At 43.1% G+C, this 21541-nt stretch overlaps 2 protein-coding genes across 4 annotated transcripts in view; one reads left to right on the plus strand and one right to left on the minus strand.

The window, feature by feature from the left end:
* TSPAN4 (tetraspanin 4) overlaps positions 1 to 21541 on the plus strand; it is a 436626-nt gene that overhangs the window by 130224 nt on the left and 284861 nt on the right. Inside the window, exon 1 of one of the 3 annotated variants that reach the window (XM_048305951.1) lies at positions 20022 to 20040. The exons of the other annotated variants lie outside the window; for them this stretch is intronic. The gene's annotated coding sequence lies outside the window, so the exon portion shown is untranslated. Of the gene's footprint in view, positions 1 to 20021; positions 20041 to 21541 lie in introns of those variants that run through there. 3 annotated transcript variants of the gene reach the window in all.
* LOC125327046 lies at positions 16387 to 21409 on the minus strand. Its single transcript, XM_048305946.1, has 2 exons — positions 18357 to 21409; positions 16387 to 17722 (listed from the first exon to the last, which is right to left on the minus strand). Exon 1 carries the CDS (start codon positions 21204 to 21206, stop codon positions 19596 to 19598), a length of 1611 nt encoding a protein of 536 aa, XP_048161903.1. The 5' UTR covers positions 21207 to 21409; the 3' UTR covers positions 16387 to 17722; positions 18357 to 19595.

A 21541-nucleotide genomic window follows, 5' to 3' on the forward strand; every position in this document is an offset into this window, starting at 1 on the left:
AATCAGGAGACTGAAAAAGGAGGGGAAAGAGTAAGAGGCGGGTGAGCACTATGTAGCCTTGGTTATGTTCTTTATTCTTCTAATCAAAATTTTACCCTGAAAGGGTTCCAGAAATGAGTCCTTGTCAGCTGATACAAGTAAAAGTATTTTATTTGTATCATTCTTTCCCTTTTCCCCGTCTATCACTAATATTTAGCAGATGTCAAAAGAAGACAGAATCATAGTGTTTCACGTCAGACGGGGAAAATCAGGCATTGACTGGTTTCAGACTGTGTTTTGCCATGACCTGGGAAGGGTTGCATAACCCTATCCTTTGTGAAGATTGTTGGAGAACTCTGGCTATGTTGTTGTTGTTACTACTATTATTATTGAAAGTAAGTAAATGTATCTGTGTGAGACAGAGGCTGGGTGTTTGTGGGAGTGGAGGAGGAACTGAAACCTGTGGTGTTTGTTCCCGCTGGTGTATCAGGGTTAGGCTCCTGGGCAGCAATGGGAACCCTGAAGAAACTTCCTTTGAGGACTTCCTATTGGAGAATGCACAGCATCACTCTGTCACTGGAAACAAATCACTTGGGTGGAAGTCCTGTGTCTCTGCTGCACTTTAAATAGATCCTCTTTCTTATAGTAGAGCTTTACTACCTGGGAGCCCCTTTGTGGGAGTTACTTAACAGACAGTATTCAAAAATGTGAATTTTTAAACACTTCTCAGTAGAAATGTTTAAAAAACACGTGGATGTGACAGTTGGGGACATTGGTTTAAAGGTGAACACAATGGTGGCAGGTTAACAGTTGGACTCACTGATCTTAGAGGCCTTTTCCAACCTTAATGATTCTATGACAAAACAGCCTCAGGAGAACAATTGTAGTGCTGGCGATGCAAGAAGACCAATCCAATATTTTTACGTTGCCTCAGATTTCCCCATGTGGCCTTCAATAATTCAGATGGCCTCTCAATAGCTCAGGTTGTTGGAAATGAAATGAGGAAAGTAGTACTACTTGACTTTGTGGGTGTAGGCTGATAAAGGTATTGAAACTGTTGAGGTATCTAAAGGTAAAAGCTTCTGTCTGAGACAGTAAATATGTCTGCCTGCTCCCAAGTTGCTTATGCTTATTTAAGTTAGGCATGGAGGCTTTTATAAATCAGTCCCTTGCAACCTGTAGAAAATCCCAGCAAGGCAACAGAAGGCTGCTGAGTGGCTCCCCAGTGTTCAGTACTAGTGTTGATAAGAAGCCAAAGGGATTTCCTGCAACACGATTTATTTTCTTGGCTCTTCATATGTGGTGGACATACAGTTTACTATTCTGGTTAATCCTGCCTTTCTAGATGCACCTCAGCAAACAACTGCCAGCATCAGTGGTGACTTACAAGGGAGCAGGAGGAGCTGCTGGTCATGGGGATTAAAGATCAAGGACTGCAAATGGGAGTTTATCCATAGACCAGTACTGAGAGTGAATCCTGGAGCATCCCCAATACATGGGATGTAATTGTAGGTGATCCTGAGTAACCCAGGATGTGGGGAGCAGGCACTTTTCCAGATCATGACTATCTGATTTTGTAATTTTGTCCTGGGGCTGCCCTACCTCTGGCTTGCTTTAAGCCTGGATTTGAAAAGTACTGTGATCTCTTGTGATCTTTTAGAGAGCCAACAAGAATTCCAACCTAATATTTCAAGGCACTGAAAAGAATCCTTTGCCCTCGTGAAATTAATTCAGAACACAAACTACCTTTCAGTTGACTACTACTTTGCACAGCTCTGCTAAGTAGTTTATCTTCTTAAAGTATGGTCAGATGGGAATTTTTAAATTCTGTTTCTTCCTAAAAAAAAAGGACATGACCCCGATTACGGCCATCTCTGGGGAATGAACCTAGGAACCTGGGATCAAAAGGAACAAATCTGCATTGCTTGTGCTAGTTGTGTATCTATGAATGTCTGTGTATTATCCAGAGGCTTGTTAAATGTCTGTGTTCAGCCTACCCTCTGAAGAAGAATGAGGAGCCACAGTGGGGGAGTTCATTTGTATCTCCAACTTGATTTCATCAGCTTGCATCAAACCTTCATCATCCTGGGTGCCCCTACTTTGTTGGTGGAGCAGATGCTGACCTGAGCCCTTGGAGCTGGAAGTCAGGAGGTGTTTCTGTCTAAGCCAAAGCATAGCTGGTGTGGTGACAGCTCGTTCCTGAGCCCTGACATGTGTGCTCTGACCGCATGCAGAGAGTGCAGAACAGGAGTGCTGGACTTGGGAGTGATGATAGGATCTTTTGAGCCTTGAAATGGCAGAGGATGCAATGAAAAATCACAGTGCTTTCCAGTGGGATCAGAGATGCCCACTTAGGATGCCTCTTAAGAACAGTTATGATGTTGAGTGAAGTTACCTCCAGCTAGGGGCCAGGCACTGAGGAAGAGAGTGCATGGCTCCCGTAAATGATAGCTGAACCTGCCAAGTCATTTGGTTTTACAGGCAAATTGGGGAACATACCTGGACCTCGTAATGATACAGAGGGCATCCATGTCCCTCGCCATGGCTTGGATATTTGCTCTCTCAGCTTCTTCAGTGTTATCAGGAGCTCAGGCAGCCTTTGTGAGGAGATCAGGTAGCTGTGGAGATACTGTAGGAAAGCAGAGCAGCACTGAGTATATATAGGAAATCTGGATTTCCTGTGGCCAGGATATCTGATTCTGCTGCAGATCTGTTGTGCCATCTCAGGCAGGTCTCTCTATTCCCCTGAATGTTTCTTTTCTCTCTTGTTTATTCCTGTCATACTGCCAGGAGGGAACTGCATCGAGCCCTCTGTTGTACAGCATCAGGTTGTACAAGCAGCTGGGGTCTCCCAGCACATCCATCACACTAATAATGATAGGAAGGAGAGCACCAGAAATGTTTCCTTACCTTTTAGTTATTAATACATTTTCTTTTCTCACTATCTTTTTTCTTTATGATTTGATTTTTTAAAAAATTTTTATTTCTTTCTTGCTTGAAGGGGAAAATAAGTCAGCTATCTTTTATTCCTTCTAGAGCAAATGACTCCTGACAGGTCTGGAAATGTGTTTCCTGCAATTACTTCATGCACACAGGGGCCTTGCTGGCTCATTTATACACACACATACTACAGCTCAGACTTTTCATTAGCTTGGCATACATCTTTTGTTTGCAGTGATAGGCACATGAAAGTACAACAGGAAAAGGGCCAGGGAGGAGAAGAGGGGAAGAGGATGCATTGCTGCCTGAAAATTGCTGTCTCAGTGTTTTATTTCTTGCATATGCAGAACAATATTTTTATTCTTTTTATTGTTTATCAGCAGTGCAAGAACTGATGTGGGCTCAGATGGATGCACTGCGGCCTGCGTGGCTGCTTGTGCCACTCAGACAAGGTTGGTTTATGGTCTTGGCTGGCAGAGGAAGGGAGAAGGGCATGTAGGGGATTTTCCTATTGTTCAAGTGTTAGAGTGTACCCTGGTGAAAGGAGCATGAGGCAGACACTTGGCTAGCCCTCGCCTGTTCACTGCCCTTGTCTCTGGTCACTTCTGCTTCTGGGAATCTCCTCCAGCAGGAGCTGCTGTGTGTTGGGACTGATGGCTGCGGGGTGACAGGCAGGAGGAGAAGGTGGGGGACGTGCTGCTGCCTGATTTACATGCCCTCAGCAGGGGTTGTCCTTGGCCAAGTGCATCAGGGTCTTTGTGTGAGAGTTGAAATGCCGTCAAGGCTGGTTAGCTCAGCATAAGGCTAATTTTAAATCCCAGATACGCTGCCAGTCTTGTTCTGCATAGCTCCAGCCCTCCTGCTCCCTTTCATCTCACTGCAGGTTCATCTTTCCTTTTCAGAGTTGTTCCCCTAGTGCTCAGTGCAATTCCTGGGCGACTGGTTTTTGTCCCTAAGCCCATTAGTGTGTTTGCAGCTCGTGTCCTGGAAATGTTTGCCCTTGTCAGATCTGTCCCTCTCACACAGCCAGCTACAGAGTCTGGCAGATCTAGACCTCCTGCCAATGCTTTTGTGGTGCTGTGGTCTCTAACGCAAAAAGCCACTCTTGTCTGTAGCGGCACAGGCTGACAGATGTTTTGACTTCTGCTTTTGTCCCGCCTGTCTGTCTTGGAGACACAAAGGTACACTGGAACTAGCACAGATGGGAGAGATGTCTGCCGAGATCTACCAAAGGTCACACAAAAACTGTGGAAGGAAGGTATTAGTGCCATGTTTATTCTGTCCCTACCTCCCTCTGCAGCTTGAGATGCAGGAGGAGCCATTCCTGGTGTGTCCCATCTTCATAATGTAATCCAGTTTAGTTCTGTCCTGGCTCTGCCTTCTGTTGAAGGCTGTGTAAGCACTCGTGTTCACCATGCCTACATTTAAACAGAAATCCTGGAGTTTCAGGGTTAGCAAGCAGCTCTGAGGAGCTGGGATTGTTCATGACTGTCCACATGGCTGCCACCAGAGCTTGAACTCCACTGCTTCGTAAGAGCCTCTTTTAGCCTTTTGAGGCTAAAAAGACTATTTTGCAGATAATTTTAGTTGAAGGGAAAAACTCAAACTCCAAACATCCACAAACTAAAAGAGCTGTAATGACCGGTGTCTCCTGCGATTACAGGTGGACCTAGAACACACTCCAAAGAGCAGGAATTCATTGTTGCTCCAGAATCATTGCCACAGCTTACACTGGTTAAGTAATTCAAAGGCAATTTGTTACCTAAAACCCTATGGTCTGTTGAATACAGGTGAGGTATTTTGGATTCTTGTTCTGATGTCATGGATAGGATCTACTGCGTAGAGACATTTTTATGTTATTGTCTTTGACCAAAAAATTGTTTCCCAGAAAATCAACTTGATGTTGTTGGGGATTTTTGTTTATTTTTGGTTTGTTTTATTGTTTTTTTGGAAGCTTGCACCATGGTAAGAAAATTAATAGCAGTGTGCTGTGTGCAGTGCCATGGATTATTTAAGGTGCTAATGCCCATTGAAAGCTGTTGGTTAATTGAACATCACAGAGTTATAGGTCTGAGCTGCCAAATGTAAACAGGGTAATAGTTTTTATTTATTTCACAAGATGAAATTCTGCTCATCGGTCATGTTTATTGACTGAATACCTCAGGGCTCAGTATTTTAACATCTTACAGTAAATTATTAACATTATGCTGTGAAAAAGGGGGATAGGTAGGAGTCTTAAAATACTTCTCTGTTGTGACCTCATCATCCTTTTGTACTGATGACACTTACTTGTTGTCATCCTTGCATGAAAAGTATGTATTCAGCAGATGTCTCGGCAGCACTGAATTGTATCAGGTACATTGCTCTTTGCTGGTCTTTATTCTTTAAAGTGGGAGACAAACGGTGCTTAAACCTTTGAATCAAGGAACAGTTTTCAGAAGTGCTTAAATGATTTAAGAGTGTGGTTCGCTTTGGCTTCTAGTCAGACTTTGTGCTCTTTAATCTTCTTAAGTTCTTTCCCTCCTCCGAGGGTTTGCTGTATCTGTCTCTCCTTAGCACTGACACGGCCCCTGTAACTCTTGTGTGAGTAGTGTCCAGCCTCCAGTATGCTGTCACGTCGGCCTGGTGCAGGAGAAGAGATCAGGGTCTCTGGCTCATAGTGGGGAGTTAAGGCACAAGGGAGATGGAGTGAGTTGCCCCAAGCCAGACAGGGATTTTGAAGCATGGATACCCAAGTCCTACACTAAACCCTGAGCCTGACTGCTCGGCTTCTGTAAGGCTGAGTGTTCCCTGCTGGGCTTTGCTGAGTCAAGGGCTTAGGCTCTTCCTGACATGGTCTCCTTGTCCACACGCACAAATACCTGCCAAAACTGCAGAGGTTTTGCTGTAAACTGAAGTGTTGGAATCGAAACCTCCCAGGATTGCGCTCTGATGAATTACTCTGTGTGCTGAAAAAAGAAAGATAAGGAGCAGGCAGAGGAAAATGCATTTAAATACAGCATCCTGCATATATCAGTTGTTATTTCACTCATGATGTCTGACAGTGGAAGAGCATACAAAGTACAAATTCGCTGGTGTTGGGCTCTTCCCCCAGGAAGCCCTTCCATTAATGGTGGCTATGTCATAAGTTCATGTTTGGTGAGCTTTGGACCACCTCTGCAGCCTCACCCATACATATGGGGCTCACCTATGGGGCTTGGGACCTTTAAGCATGAATGGGGATTATAGGGGATTTAAGCAAGCAAAGATGGGAGTTTGAAAAGACGTTGCTTTGAGTTTTCTTAAAATGCTGCTTCTTTGGAATGCAGTGATGGCTTGTCTTTGTTTGGAACACCTGTAGCCTTGCATTTAGGAGAAATGGGGTTTCTGGGGTAAATGGCCTTTTGGGGGAAGAGGGGAAGCCTCAGCACTGGCCTAGGGTTTATGCCTGGTGGTTTCTTTCTATAAAGGCTGTCTCTCTGCAGCCACTGCAGTTTGTGCTGTGAACAGGCTTCCCATGGGGAGGACTGGATGGTGCATAGGAACATTATTTCAAATGAAAACTTTTCCAAAAATGTTTAGAAAGAAATAATTCTGCAAGTTAGTTATTTCTGGGAAGTTTTTAGCAATGAGGACAATGTTCAGCATTTTGGCTGTTGTATGCTTTTTACCTTTTTTTTTAAAGGTTTTGGTTGCTGCTGTTTCTTTCTCTTTGTGTTGCTGGGTCCTTGGCTATCCACAGTGTTTTGTGTGGGCTTGACAGTGGTGTGTGTCCCAGGGACCATATGTTTCAGTAATCAATTGAACAGCTGTAGTCCTCTGGCAGGTTGTGTTCCTGAAAAGAAAAATATGCTTCTAATTCATTTTTGTTTATTTTAAAACCTGATTGGCAGTCAGCACTGTATATCTACCACATTCTAATTATGGACAGTGGCAAAAATAATAAAACCCCAAAGTATATATATATATTTTTTTTTTAAGGAAAATATTCTTACTGTCTTGAAATCTTTTAGCATACCTTTTGTCTTATTTTAGGTTGCTTTATTTCAGATTATCTAATTTACTCTCCAGAAATGAACAGGGGAGCACTTGCATGCCAAAAGTCAGCCTATCAGGTGGGTTGGTGGTGCCTCTGTTAAAACATATTTAAGAAAGGGCAAACAACATCATACAGGCAGAGGAGGAGGGGAGGAAAAAAAAGTGAGAAAGAGCAGAGGGAGCACCAATGTCAGGGAAGGAGTTGGTGCTCCATGCGAGACAGGTATTACTTGCAGCCTGTGGATGACTCATACGAGCTGAGGGATGTTCCCCTGGTATCAATGCAGACTGTGTGGGATGAAGGGACTGAGGGCAACCTTGCTGAGAAGGACTTGGTGGATGAAAACCTGAATATGACCCAGCAATGTGCACTTGCAGCCCAGGAAGACAATTCTGTCCTGGGCTGCATCAAAACAAGTGTGGCCAGATGAGGGAGGTGATTTTGGCCCTCTACTCTTCTCTTATGAGACACCACCTGGAGTTCTGCATCCAGGTCTGGGGTCCTCAGTCCAGGAGAGACATGGACCTGTTGAAATGGGTCCAGAGAAGGGACACAAAAATGGTCTGAGGGCACTATATCTGTGAGGACAGGCTGAGAGAGTTTGGGCTGTCCAGCCTGGAGAAGAGAAGGCTCTGGGGAGACCTTACTGCTGCCTTTCAATGCCTAAAGGGCTTATAAAAAGATGGGGGTAGACTATTTAGTAGGACCTGTTATGATTACAGGAGTATTAGTATTTTTTTATTATTACTATTATTATTGCAGGATTACATTACCCGAATAGGACGGGGCAAATGGTTTTAAACTGAAAGAAGATAGATGCAGACTAGATACAAGGAAAAGGCTTTTTTGTGATGAGGGTGGTAAAACATTGGAAGAAGTTGTCCAGAGAGATGGTGGATGCCCACCACTCTGGGCAATTTCTGGAAACATGCAATCAGGGTCTGGTTGAACAGGGCTAGTTGAAGATGTCCTTGCTCATTGCAGGATGTTGGGCTAGATGATCTTTTAAGTCCCCTTCTCACCCAAATCATTCTATGATTCTATGACCATAGCCCCCAACCCCTATGCTGCTTGGGGTGGGGGGTGGAGTCTTGAGAAAAGCAGTGAAGTTGAGCCTGGGAGAGGGAAGAGGAAAGGAGGTATTTTAATGTTTGTGGTTTTGTTTCTCTTTACCTGCATCTGTTTTACTTGGCAATAAGTAATTTTCATCAGGTCATGTCTGTTTTGCCTGCTTTGCCTGCAACAGTAATTGATAAGCAATCTTCCTGTCTATATCTCAACCCACAAGCTTTCTCATTCCTATTCTTACTAATTTCTCCATATCCTGCTGAGAGGAGAGAGTGAGTGAGAGCCTGGCAGGGCGTTTAGTTCTTAGCCAAGGCTAACCCAGCACAGCGAGCAGGAGGTTTAAAGTCAAACTAAGCAGACCTTGCACTTGAACAGTGCTGTGCACTGCAGCTGTGAGCTGCAGCTGAGCTGCCTCATTTAAATGACCAATGCAGCAGCTTAAGGCTCAGTGCTGGCTTCACATCTCCACCTGCTTGGGTGTCCAGCATCCTAAGAGGGTTTTTAATGAAAGCAGCCTGCTTCTTCCGCCTTCTCCTCCTCACCACTGATACAAAGTACTTCGACAATGTCTGAATCTGCTCAGCTTTCCTTACGGTATTCTACCCTGTATGTGCAGACATTGCATTTCCTGCAGGGGTCTTGTGCTGGATGCAGAGGGAAGACTTGTGGTCTTTTTCACTTGCAATTAGGACGGAGGAGCTTTCTGGCTTAGTTGCAGTCAGAAGGGATGCGTCTCTCAACCCGATATTTTGGTAGGATGTTGTCTTTGATATGAAGGGAGTAGAAGCTGCCCTTGGTTACTTGGAGACAGGAGTTGGGTTCCATAAAATGTCGCTGATCTCAAGAGGTCAAACTAAATCATGAGGTTTCTTAAAAAAAAAAAGAAAAAAAAAAGAAAATTTCTCAGAAGACTATATATCTTGAATTTAATATCTCTTTTGACCTTTATGCTGTGTTGCAGGAGTGGGAGGTCCACAATGTAGTTGTGAGGGCACATACAAATGCATTCGCCTTCATACACTTTCCTGTGTGCTGAGACACTGACTCCTCCATTGTTCCTCTTTCACAGCTAAAGTAATCACCACCCACGTTCCTCATGAGTTTTTCCTCTACAGCCTTTGCATTTTTTGTCCTGTATGGCTCTTTGGTATGCAGAATAAAAAATAATGCTGGAGGAAAACGGAGAAGATTACAGAAGCTGAAGAACAAGAAATGACAGAGCTTGAATGTGGTGGGCACAGCTTTGTCTTAAGATGGAGGAAAATACCTTTGCAAGTCCCTGGTGGAGAAAAAAAATCTCCAAATCAGATGGTTAGGGAGCATTTTGCCTCAGGGTCCTACATAGAACTCTGCTTAAATTAGCAGACCTAAAAATAATAGAGCTGGAGGACCTGCTCAATTTACATCAAGGACTCTTGCAATGTCCTGCAAGTGCTAAATGCTGTGATCAGTGAATTTTTTGTGAGAGCTGGCAATGCTGTTACATCATCACATGAATCATGTTCTCTGTACTTCCTACCGTGCCTGCCAGCTATGGCCCTGCAGGCAGGAGAAAGTAGCCATGTACATGATCCACATCCAAATGGGCATTTTTTTCTTGGTGAATTATATTGATTTTGCAAATATGCACTCAACACAGTGTGCTAATTCTGGAAATGTTTATTTGGCTGTGTCCTTGTTGCTAAAGCTTACAGTATGGATTGTGCTATGAATTGGGTGACTTTTGATTTTGTTTGTAAGCTATACATTAGGGTCATTGTAGGCTGGGTCTTTATTTTCTGGATGTTTCTCTGTTTTCTCAATGACAAAGTACTGGTTTATTTGCTATACTGCATTCACTCCCCAAACATCAGCTCCCTGACTCAGACTCGTGAATTGCTTCTAAGTTTGGATGCCCAATGGCTGAGATGCCCATGACTGGCAGCATGGCATGTCTGGTCGTTCCTTAGTTGTCAGCAGTTTCATGGATGCTGAACTCTGCTGAACTGACTTGAAGTGACCAGACAATTGCAAGCACCCCAAGTGTATGAAAATTTGCTTGCCAAGTATTGCAGGTGCTTTTGCAAGCCCTAAACACCTAGCTTATATATTTGTTTTGTGAATACTGAGATTAAAAGAAAAACCAAACCAAACCCAGCAAAAACTAAGATTTGTAGCTGGTTAAAAAAGAGAAAGAATATAGCTGTTCAGATAACCAAGTGTAATCAGCAATCTCATTTACTGGGGTTAATTTTGTCTGTAGCAGCGTTCGTGCCATTGGCAAAGTGACAGTCCTGTCACAAGAAACAATTACTACTGAGTTCTCATCTGGGTGTGGATGGGAACTGAGAGTTACCAGTTATGTGAGAGCAGGAAGGGCAGGAGCAGTCTCAAACCCAGCGTTTAGGGGTCCTCATGCTCTTCTGGAGTGGCTGCTGTGCTTTTTAATGCTGCAGGATTGGCACATCGTGAAGAACGTTGAGGTCATTTGTGTGTTTGTGATTCTTTATTTGGTTTGGAATTTTAAAATTCCTTAATGCTTTCAAAACATAAAGAGCTATATAAATTGTTGAGTAGCACTGAAATTGAACTGAGTGTTCTAATGTGTTTGGGAAGGAAACCTAAAGTCACCCAGTGGATGTACATACTCTGCTGCAGCCCTGAGTGCTGGATCCCATCATGGCAGGGCTCAGTCCATCAAAGTGGCATTCATCTCATCTATCTCCAGCTGTCTGAAATTAAAGCATCTAGGCCAGAAAGTGCTTCACTCCAGCTATTTCATATGCCTTTTTTAGGGTGGATAAGTCATGCTCAGTTGAAGTGTGTCTGCTCTGGCTGCAGGGGACATAGAGAACTAGTTTGGATGCTGTGTCTGAGTTCAGCCCTGGAGCAGCCCCACAGTCCGGGAGAGCTCACAGCCTCATGGTGTCATTTAAGACAGCAGTTGTGTTGATAAAGTTTCCACTCATAACAGCACTTGGGAACCGCCTTCTTTTCCCCCTGACTGGCATGTTTTCCTGGAATGAGGTCTCCAGCTCTTACCAGATGTCCCCTTCTGGCTCCAGCTGTGTCAGCTAGGATGTCACTCCCCATCAGTGCTTTTCAGAGCTGGTGACGATCCCACAGAGATCTGACAGCAGGGCAGTCTGCGGGAGGCTGAATCTACTGGTTTATTGTAAACAGTTTGCAGCTTTTGGGTTGATCTGTCCTGATGGGTTTTACTGGCAGCGCTTGCACAAGTACTCCCACCAGCAGAGTGACAGCAGCAACCACTGGACAATAACTCAGTGGCACTACAGTGTGTAAAGGGGATGTCTTTCTGCAGTTTCAACAGAGGAGACAGGGAGTCTCAGCCTGTGTTCCATCCCCCGGACTGTGCTGTCCTCTAGCTTGTGGCTCATCTAAAGCCTGCAGTGATGTTCAAGCGCTCCTGTCTCTCAGCTGTGCGTGTGTGGTAGAGTTTTGACCTTGATAGTTCTGCCAAGCTGAGTAAGGTGAACCATGGGGGAATGTGGTGTGCTTTGGGGGCAGGTGTAATGGATACCAAGGAGCACTTCCAGCACTGAGGAGGACTGTGTCTCTCAGAGGCAGTGAGCACATATAGATAGCAAAAAGTTGGTTGTCCCAGGGGGATTTGTGAGAACAAACTACGAGTTTGCTATAGGTGTTAGCAGATTATTTCTGTGCTTGCACATATTCCTGCAGAGCCATTTTGTTGTCTCAGGCTTTACAGTCACAGATGTGGTGAGGCTATAAACATGGTAATCTCACTCCTGCTTAATTCAGAATTTGGGCTCTTCCTCACTCCATTACATCTCACATTTAACTTTATTTTGAAAAGTTTTAGTCATAGGAACGGTGTTGGGGACAGAAATGGTACATTTAGTTCTGCTGAATGGATAGGGTATTAGATTGACAGTCTCTGTCAGTGTTTAATTGCAGATTAATGGGATGTAATATGTCATTATGGCAGCTCAGTAGCACAAGCTTCAGAGCTGCACGCAAAGTCCAGGCTTTCATTTCTTGTTAGATGAGGCTACTCTGACCTGCCTTGCACAATTTCCTCTCTGTCCTCTTGTGGCAGAGAATAGGAATATTTACAATTCAGGTACTTAATGACCCCAGGAATATGATGCAAGACCAAAGGTGTAATTGAAAGGGTATGAAAAGATGGTGAAGAACTGATACAATACAGGAATGACATAATTCCAACAATATGCTACAAGGAATGAAATATCTATGGAAAGCTTTATGCTGTGAAATGTGCAGCTTTCTGCACAACATCTGCCAGCAGATACAAAGGTATTATTTGTGTCCAAAATGAATAGATCTGCTGAGCTTTACTAACCAGACCATGAATTCAAGGGAGGGACTATATTCATGGGCTGGAAAATGAGGGCATTCCATAAATGGGTTATTGAAGTAACATTCCCAGTTATTGCCTAGTTGAGCTTCTATTGGCCAGTACTTTAATACTTCATGTCTTGCTGCAGATGCCTTATGCTGACCAGGTTGATTTGAAGCTATTCTTACTGAGGACCACCTTGAGACATTTACTTACCTAAAAAGTACTTTACACTATGAGCAGCCCTCCTTATGTCTGCAGAAAAAAATAATGCTGTTTGGGAATGGAATAGATTGTGTTGTGGCCCTAGGGAAGGAGCTGAATAGGGAATCAAACACGTGTTAGAAAGGGCTTAATCACTTTAAGATGTAATACATTTCCTTCAATTTGTCTTTCCTTGTAAGACAGCCTGTCAGTGTTGCTGTGCAGGTACCAGGCACCTCCTCAAAAGTCACTTATTCTTGAACTCCACAACTGACAGTCCTGCTTGTGCAGTGTGGAGTGTTACAAGGGAGAATGGATCCTTTTTTTTTTTTTGGTGGGGTAGGGAAAAAGTTCCTGTATAGCAATGGGCAGAGGCGGTCTTTATGTCTTCCTGTCTGACTGGAGTCACAAGGAGGAAATGTTAACCATCCCAGAATTAAAGAAATAGCTTGGAAACCTCTGTGGCAAACACAGGACTGCTTCTTATGTGACAGATTTCAAGGCAGCAGTTGTAGTGCTGGTTAAAGGAGAAGAGGGAGCCCTCAGATGAAGGGTTTCAGATGTGTGTGACAGATCTGCTGGGAATTTTATCTTGTGCTGTATAAAGTGTGGCTACCACCTTGTTTGCTTGTGATGCACCATTTGTTTATGCTCCTGATGCTAGCATTTTACTTATTTAACGATTTTGCATGTCCAAGTTGTTCTCTGCCTCTGTAAAAGTGGGAACTGGCAGAGCTTAGCAAAACTTTACTCGGAGGATAGCCAGTCTGTTATTGAAACTGCTGACCCAGATGGGCCAGGGATGCTTCTGTATAGAAACAATTTCTCTTAATAATCTGATGTAGTTTGGCCTTGACTGTTCTTGTATGTGAGAGTGGTTTGGGCTTGTGAAGTGCTCTGTTGTTCCTGTGCAAAGAACAACCCTACCATGCCCAAACCTCTGTGTCAGAGTAGCAGCCCAGGCAGAGCATCGCTGGAGCTACTATTGTTCCCAATTCCTTACAGATAAGTGAGGATGCAGCAGCAAAGTTTGGGCACTGGCGGTAGCCAGGCTCTTCCTCCTCCCCCTGTTGGCCTGTGTGTCTGAGTCACATCTGGGGAGAGAATCATGAGCAAGTCATCAGGGCTGAATGCAGTGCCACCGTCTGGGAGCAGAGGTGCACCCTGCAGGGTCCAGGTGTGTTCCTTTGGAAAGGAGGTGGCAGTGCACAGCCACCTGGCAAAGGTTGCTGCCTCGCTGGCCCAGGGACAGAGCAGTGTGAGTGAGCACTTCCTTATCTCCTCCAGGCACAATGAGGTTGCCTAGCTCAGGACAGTGATTTGTGTTGTTTTATACTAGCACTGATAATTTATTATTCCTAAGTGTAAGTATCCAGTTTTGACAAAAATGAGCTCTTCAGGCAACACTGTGGGGAACACCCAGGAAGGAGTTGCGGTGAGTAGCTGGAAAGTGTGAAACTCTTTTAAAGGTAGAGAGGGATCTAGGAAAAAAGTCTATGATGGCCTCAGATTCATAACCCTCTGCCCTTTGCTCAGGGCTTGTTTGACAGCAATGGGTGAACTAAATATTACTGCACTTATAGTTTGCAGAAAAAAACAAAGAATTCTTAGACATAATAAATATATGTGGCTAATACCACAGAAGGACCAGGCTACTTCAGAAGAGTGGTAAGATCCTAATAATGCCTTTGTTTTAAAGGACTGAGACTCACTGTCTCACGTCTAGAACTGAGGAAAGTATTTATCATTAGTACCATGCTGCCAGATTTAGTAGTGTGAAAATAATGCAAACAGTCATCTGTAATGCAAATGTTGACATCTGATTAATAGAGAAAATAACACAAGCAATTAATCCACAAGGGAGCAGATCATTATGAATGTAAATTAGATCATCAAAGGGTAAGCCACACAGAAATAAAACTACCCCAAAACATGATTAATTATTGAAATTCCAGTTAAAAAGCGTCTTTAACAATAGAGTCCTTGGAAGTCATGTCATGTGTTTCATCAAGATTCTGGACGGGGTTATTTTACAATCCCCAAATTGATTAGCTTCATTATAAATATGATGGGGACATTTATTCCACCCAAGACAGCATTCTGTTTTAGTGACAGAGCACACCCTGAGCACTAAACGGACTCATTTCTGATTTGCATACACCCAATTTTTGCTATAGTACATAGTTTGCTTGGGTAACTCAGGAGATACCTGCTTGCACTTCTTTTCAGGGATGAGCATAGCCTTTACATAAATATTTGCACCTGCATATGATGACTCTAAGATAAAAAGTTAGAGGAAAGGCTGTTTTTCTGGTCAGGTCATTGAGATTTGTCAAAAATTAGTTTCTCTGCTTGCCTCTCAGAAAAATTTTCAGGTGACCTTGGGCAGATCACTTAATCTTGATGTGCTTTGTTCTCTACCTTGGTTTTGAATGTTTCAGCTTAATGATGTATAACATGAAGTTATTTAAACGGTCTCCAAGTCAAGTAATGCTAGGAATCTACCCTTGTAAAGTCCTGGTCACTTTTTAAAAGCTCAATTAAAGACGTTATTCTTTTCTAGCAAAGTAGGGCTTGCTGCTCTTCAATTGCTGTTAAATGTTCAAGTGACTTCTACTTCGAAGATACACAGTATTTTAGCACTGTTTGTAACATTATAGTCTAGGATTGTAATCTGCACCTTTGCTGAGGTTAAATTTTCAATTTTCTTATTATTAGAGCCCTACTTAGGAACTTGGCAGTTTCCCCCCCTTTCTATTCAAACTAGACCCAAGTGTTTTACCACAGCAGTTTAAGTGGTTATTGCATGGCATCCTGGTGGTGTGCTGAACGCCCTGCAGAGCTGGCCTTGTGAAACACCTTGCTCCTTATGCAAGGCCAGTTGGAGCTTAGATACTGAAATTGGCCAGATAGAAACTTTCTCACACAGTTTTGAGTTTAGAAAACAGGCATCTTATTGCAGAACGTTATCACTCAGAGAATCCTTCCTCTAATTAATTGAGTGTCCCAAGTGTTGGGTAAGCAGAGATTTTATCATGCACAGTGATTGCATATTCAGTAGCTATCCCTTTTTTTTGGATATATATATATAGATTATTTTATTTTACATAGTCACACTCCTTATCAGAAGTCCTCATATGGTTCTTTGGTGTCTTCTTGACTTCTGTTCTGTCAGCCTCATCTACTTCCCTTTATTTGATAGGAGTAGAATGTTATTCTGTTCTACTGTCTTTATCAGGTCCCCCCTTTTCTTGCGACTAAGTTCCTTTTGGGAACTAGTGTAGTAATATCTATATTCAGCTTATAGCATAAGGCATTACAACAGCTATAACACTGAATCATCATGCAAACTAAAACACACATAGCAGTTATTATGGTGACAGCTATCAAGAGATGTTTTAACCAAGTCCAGCTGGGTAACCATGCATTAAGTTTGGTCCAGATTCCTTCAGATCCCCAGGAGGCGTCATCTGGAGCTGTAAAAATCTGAGTTTGTCTTCAAAGTTCCTGGATATCTGTAGACACTCTACAGCCTTGATAGCAAAACAAGCATCTTGGTTTGTTTGATTACCTGAGGGGATTTGGCCCTTTTAGTTCTGGAAAAATGTATCCATGATTTTACTCTGCCCAGTTTGAATGCAGTTAAAGTTGTCAGTAGTACTTGGAAAGGTCCCCTCCACTTAACTGGAGCAGAGATGTTCCCCAGTCTTTCGAGCAGACCCAGTCTCCTGGTTGGAACTCGTGTGCTGGTGTGTCCAATCGCATCAGTCTGGAGATGACCACTGCTTGCTGTAAATCCCATGAAGTTTTAAGAAGAGAAATGAGGTAATTATTCAAGTCGACCCCTCCTTTTAGGTGTGTGTCTCCTGGAATGTGTGGTAAGTGGTAGGGTTGACCATATAGCAACTCATAGAGGCTTATTTTGCTGGTGTCCCATGGCTGAATTCTAACTTGAAGTACAGCAACAGATAAGGCTTGGACCCATGTCATGGAGGTTTCCTGACCAATATTTTACCGAATCGCAATTTGTATGATTCTCTCAGTCTACTTTGCTACTGGCTTGGGGTCTACAAGGAGTATGAAGATCTCATGCTATTCCCAAGGCTTTTCTAACCTCTTGTACCACTTTTGCATTAAAGTGGGAACCACTGGCTGATGACATTCCCAAAGGTACCCTGAATCTAGGTATTACCTGATGCAACAGTATTTTAGTCACTTCCTTAGCCTGATTGGTGTGACAGGGGAAGGCTTCTGGCCATCCAGAAAAGTTATCCACCAGAACTAGGAGGTGTTAATACCCCCCTTTTCTGGGTAATTCAGTGAAATTAATCTGCCAGTATTCACCCAGAACATTTCCAAATTTCATGGCTCCTAGCACTAGTTTTTAACTGTGGTAGGGTTGTTTCTTTTACAGACTGTACATTGTTGTATTCTTGACTGTACAATCTGAGCCATTTTAAACCCAATTACAGATTTTTGCAAATGTTTCAAAAGTTTTTCAGTACTCCTCTGAGTGCCTTTATGTTCACAATCCACTATTTCACTCAAGATCGGTTCTGGGACCACTACTTGCCTGGTTGGAGTAACTGCCCAGCTTTGTGCATCAAATTTTGCTTCTCAGGTTTCAATTAATTGACAGTCCCTAGCACTATACTCTGTTTTTTTCTACTGGGAGAGGTATTTCTGGCAGGGGTATTAAAGATATGTTTTCAAACATGCCTTTTTCTGCAGCCTCTTTGGCAGCCTTATCAGCTAAACAATTCCCCAATTCCAGTTTGGTCTTACCTGCTTGATGTGCACTGTAGTGCGTAATAGCAACTTCTGCTGGTTTCTGGATAGTTTTGAGTAAGTCCAAGATTTGCTTTCCACCTTTGATCAATGTGCCTTTAGATGTCAAAAGGTCTCTTTCTTGCCAGATGGCCCTGCATGCATGCACCACTCCGAAAGTGTATTTTGAATCAGTCTAAATGTTAACTCATTTTCCTGTACTCACTTCCAAAGCTCAAGTGAGTGCAATTACACATTGGAGGGGAGCGCCCCTGATTCAGTTACCTCATGGTGTGTCGTCACTGCATATCCAGATAGTCATTTTCCATTTTGGACAAAGCTGCTCCCATCAGTAAACAACTCTCAATCAGGACTTTCCAAGGGTCTGTCTCGTAAGTCAGGTCTGCTGGAATATGCTTCCTCTATAGTTTGTAAGCAAACAAAGCAAAGCATAGTCATGCTCTGGGGTTCCTTCTACTTGTTGGGCAGATAAGAACACATCAGGATTAATGATAGAAGTTGTTTTGATTGTCACATTGTCCCGCTCCAGCAAGACCACCTGGTACTTTAGCATCTGGCTGGGAGAGAGCCAGTAGCCCCCTTTTTGCTTGAGTACCAACTGCACCATGTGTGGTACAAAAATGACAATGCTTTGTCCCAAAGTCAGTTTTCACGCTTCCTGGATCAGGATAACAGTAGCTGCTACTGCCCTCAGACAACTAGACCAGCCTTGGCTGACATTTAGTTGCTCTGAAAAGTAGGCTACAGCCCTCCTCTTCTCCCCAGGGAACTGCGACAGTACTCCCAGTGCTATGTTTTGTCTTTCATAGATAAATAGTTCAAACAGGCACATGGGGTCTGGGAGCCCCAAAGCAGGGCCTGCATAAGGGCTTGCTTAAGTTGTAAAAAGGCAGCCCATGAATCATCAGTCCAGACTATAAAGTCCTTCTCAGCTGTCTTCAACAGCTCATACAATGGCTTTACTAGCAGCCCATAACTGCTGAGCCACAGGAGACACCATCCCACCATCCCAAGAAATGTACATAATTTTCTTACCATTCGTGGCAGTGGGAGTTGGCAAATTGCTTCTCTTCATTCCTGTCCCAGCCTCCTTTGTCCTTGGAGAATTTCAAATCCCAGGCAGGTTGCTGTGGTCTGGAACATTCGTGCTTTGTCTTTGGATCCTCTGTATCCACTTAGTCCCAGAAAATTCAACAATGCCACAGTCTGATCCCAGCGTTGCAGTTTAGTTTCAGTGGCTGTCAGAATGTCATCTGCATACTGTAACAAGACTTCAATAGGGTTCTGATTTTCCTGTCCTCCAGTTCTTTTGCCCATTGATTTCTAGATATGGTGGGGCTAATTTTAAACCCCTGTGGTAGAGCCATCCAAATCAGTTGACGACTTCTCTCTCTGTTGGATTTTCCCATTCAAAAGCAAATAGCTCTTGACTCTCAGTACTCAAAGGGATACAGAAAAAGGCATCTTTCAAATCTGATACCATAAACCATTTAAATTTTTCACTCAAGGTTGTTAGTAAGGTATAAGGATTTGCTGCTACTGGGTGTGTATTTTCTACTATCTTTTTTATGGCACTAAGGTCCTGTACCAGCTGGTAAGCCTTTCCTTCAGTTTACATTCTTAACTGGCAAAATAGGGGTATTAAATCTGGATTCACATTCCTTCAATAGGCCATATTTTATAAATTTTTCCACAAGGGGTAATAACCCCTTATGACTTTCTATTTTCAAAAGGTATTGCTTTTGCCTTACCAGTCCTGCTCCAGATTTCAATTTAGTTCTTACAGGCTCTGCTTTTTTGGATCTCCTGGGTACCTCTCCAGCCCAGACTATCAGAATCACTGCATCCTCAAGTGATACTGGCAGATGGATCCCATTTTGGATACTGTAATGCAAAAATAGAGGCTTCCACATAATTAGGTTCTGGAATAATAACCTGTATTTTGCCATTATTAAATTTAATCTCAGCATTTAGTTTTTCCAATAAATCTCTCCCAAGGAGAGGCTTTGGTGAATTGGGTGGATGCAAAAACTGGTGAGTCATCCACTGTTTTCCTAATTTAAAATGAATGGGCTTGAAAAATGGCCGAGTTTTGCGATTCCCCGTTGCACCAACAATTGTTACAGAAACATTACTCAAGTTTCCTCTGACTGTATTTAGCACTAAGTAACTAGCTCCTGTATCTACAAAAAATTCTACCTTCCCATTTACCTTCTTCTTCCCCAGCTTAGCTGTAACCAGAGGTTCTGCTGGGGCAGAATCCTCTGGTCCCCCTCAGTCATCATCAGTGACAGCCACGGGAGGGGAGCTCATGTGTTGCAACTGCAAACAATCCCTTTCCCAATGCCTGTCTTTCTTACAGTATGCACATTGATTAATACCAAGTCTCCTGGGGGGGTTTGAGGTAGGTTGTCTGCATCCTTGTCCCCTTCCTTTCCCCGGGGGCACCATTCCTCTGGAAATTCCTTCATTAACTCCAACTACTTTTTGTTTAGTTATTTCTTGCTGGCTTTCTCTATTCTGATAAACTCCCCAAGCAACATCTAACAGCTTCCCTAAATCATACTGGTCTTGTCCCTGAGCCTGTTGTAATTTCCTTCTAATATCATCTGAGGATTGCCCCACAAATATGGGGGCTAATTGAGTTTTTCCTTCCTCTGTTTCAGGATCAAGATTAGTATATTTTCGAGCTGTTTCTTTCAGGCGATTTAAAAATTCGGTAGGTGATTCCTTACCATCCTGCTTAATTTCAAATAATTTTGACATATGGATAACCTTTGGTATGGCATTTCTAATTCCATATAGTATCCATTGTTGGTATCTATTTAATCTCTCTCTAAACATGGGCACATTAGGGTCCCACTTTGGATCCACAGTGGGAAAATTAATGTCCAAGGTACCTGACAAGTTACCTGTCAAAATTTGTTCTTCCACAAACCTCCTACTGGTTTTAACAACCATCTCTCTTTCTGTACTGTCAAACAGCATTTCTAACATAGTATCTATATCCTTCCAGTCCGGATCCTGGATTTTTATCATCATTTCAAATGCTTTTGCCATTTTGTCTGGGTCATCTCGGTAGGTGCCAGCAATCAACTTCCAATTATTAAGGTCCATTATTGAAAATGGAACTTTTACTGTAATTGGACCATCCATACCGACTGCCTCATGGAAGGCAGCTGCTCTCACATCTCTGTGTTCAGCTCTAGTTCTCTCTGCAGTTGGACTAAAACCCTCTGCTCCTTGATACATCCTCTCTGTCTCTTCTGTCTTCTCCTCTGCTCTTTGATACAATCTCCCTGGCCTCTCTATCTTCTCTTTTAGACCTGCTAAATCCACGTCTTTACATGTTAATTCCCTCATAATATCAGTCTCAGCAGCCTGATTTTCTGTTCCCCCGTCCAGCCTGCAGTTAGGACTGACCATAACATCTAAATCATTCTTCATACTGGGGAGATGTTTAGAACAAGTTTGTCCTGTGCTGCACATAGAACAACAATGTTTTAACCATTTTCCTTGATTGTCCTTTTCAAGAGCCAGCACAAAAGGGTCTGAGGTGGCTGGATTCAAGCCACAATCTTTCTGCCATTCCGGATGATTCCGTAAAGTGAAAAACATGTCAGCATACATAATCTCATCCCATTTCTGTTCCTGTCTTAAAAACAACATTAACTTTAACAGTGTATTATAATTCAAGGTTCCATTTTGTGGCCACTTTTCTCCAGAGTCTAGTTTGTACAACGGCCACCGCTGATTACAACACTTAATTAAATTCTCCCTGGTTGCTGTTCCCCCAGGGGGACCCCCAATCTTTTTCCAATGTTGCAAAATGCAACCAAGTGGGGATTTTTTCAAAATGCCCCTTTTAGATTGTCCACTACCCATCTCTGAGTACTAGACCCAAAATGATACAATACAGATACAGACACAAATGCAAATACAAAACAATTATGAATCGATAAAACCAGTCAAATACTGAATTCTGGAGTATCAAATAACCCACCCAGTGCACTGGAAGAGCTACACGTCTTATATGGGCAGAATTCCCAAAGGAATGCCTTATTATCAAATAGGATCTTACCCGTGTCCCAGACTGGTCCGGGGATCTGTGGTCTTCTCCAGGAAAGTCCCGGTGCTGGCGTGAAGATCCAGAGATCCCTCGGATCCGTGGGAGATCAGGCAGAGTGTCCCACTGGGAGTTGCCAAAAATGATACCGAAA

The sequence above is a fragment of the Corvus hawaiiensis genome, chromosome 6 (genome assembly GCF_020740725.1).
Source record: "Corvus hawaiiensis isolate bCorHaw1 chromosome 6, bCorHaw1.pri.cur, whole genome shotgun sequence".
In the NCBI taxonomy this organism is placed as follows: Eukaryota; Metazoa; Chordata; class Aves; order Passeriformes; family Corvidae; genus Corvus; species Corvus hawaiiensis.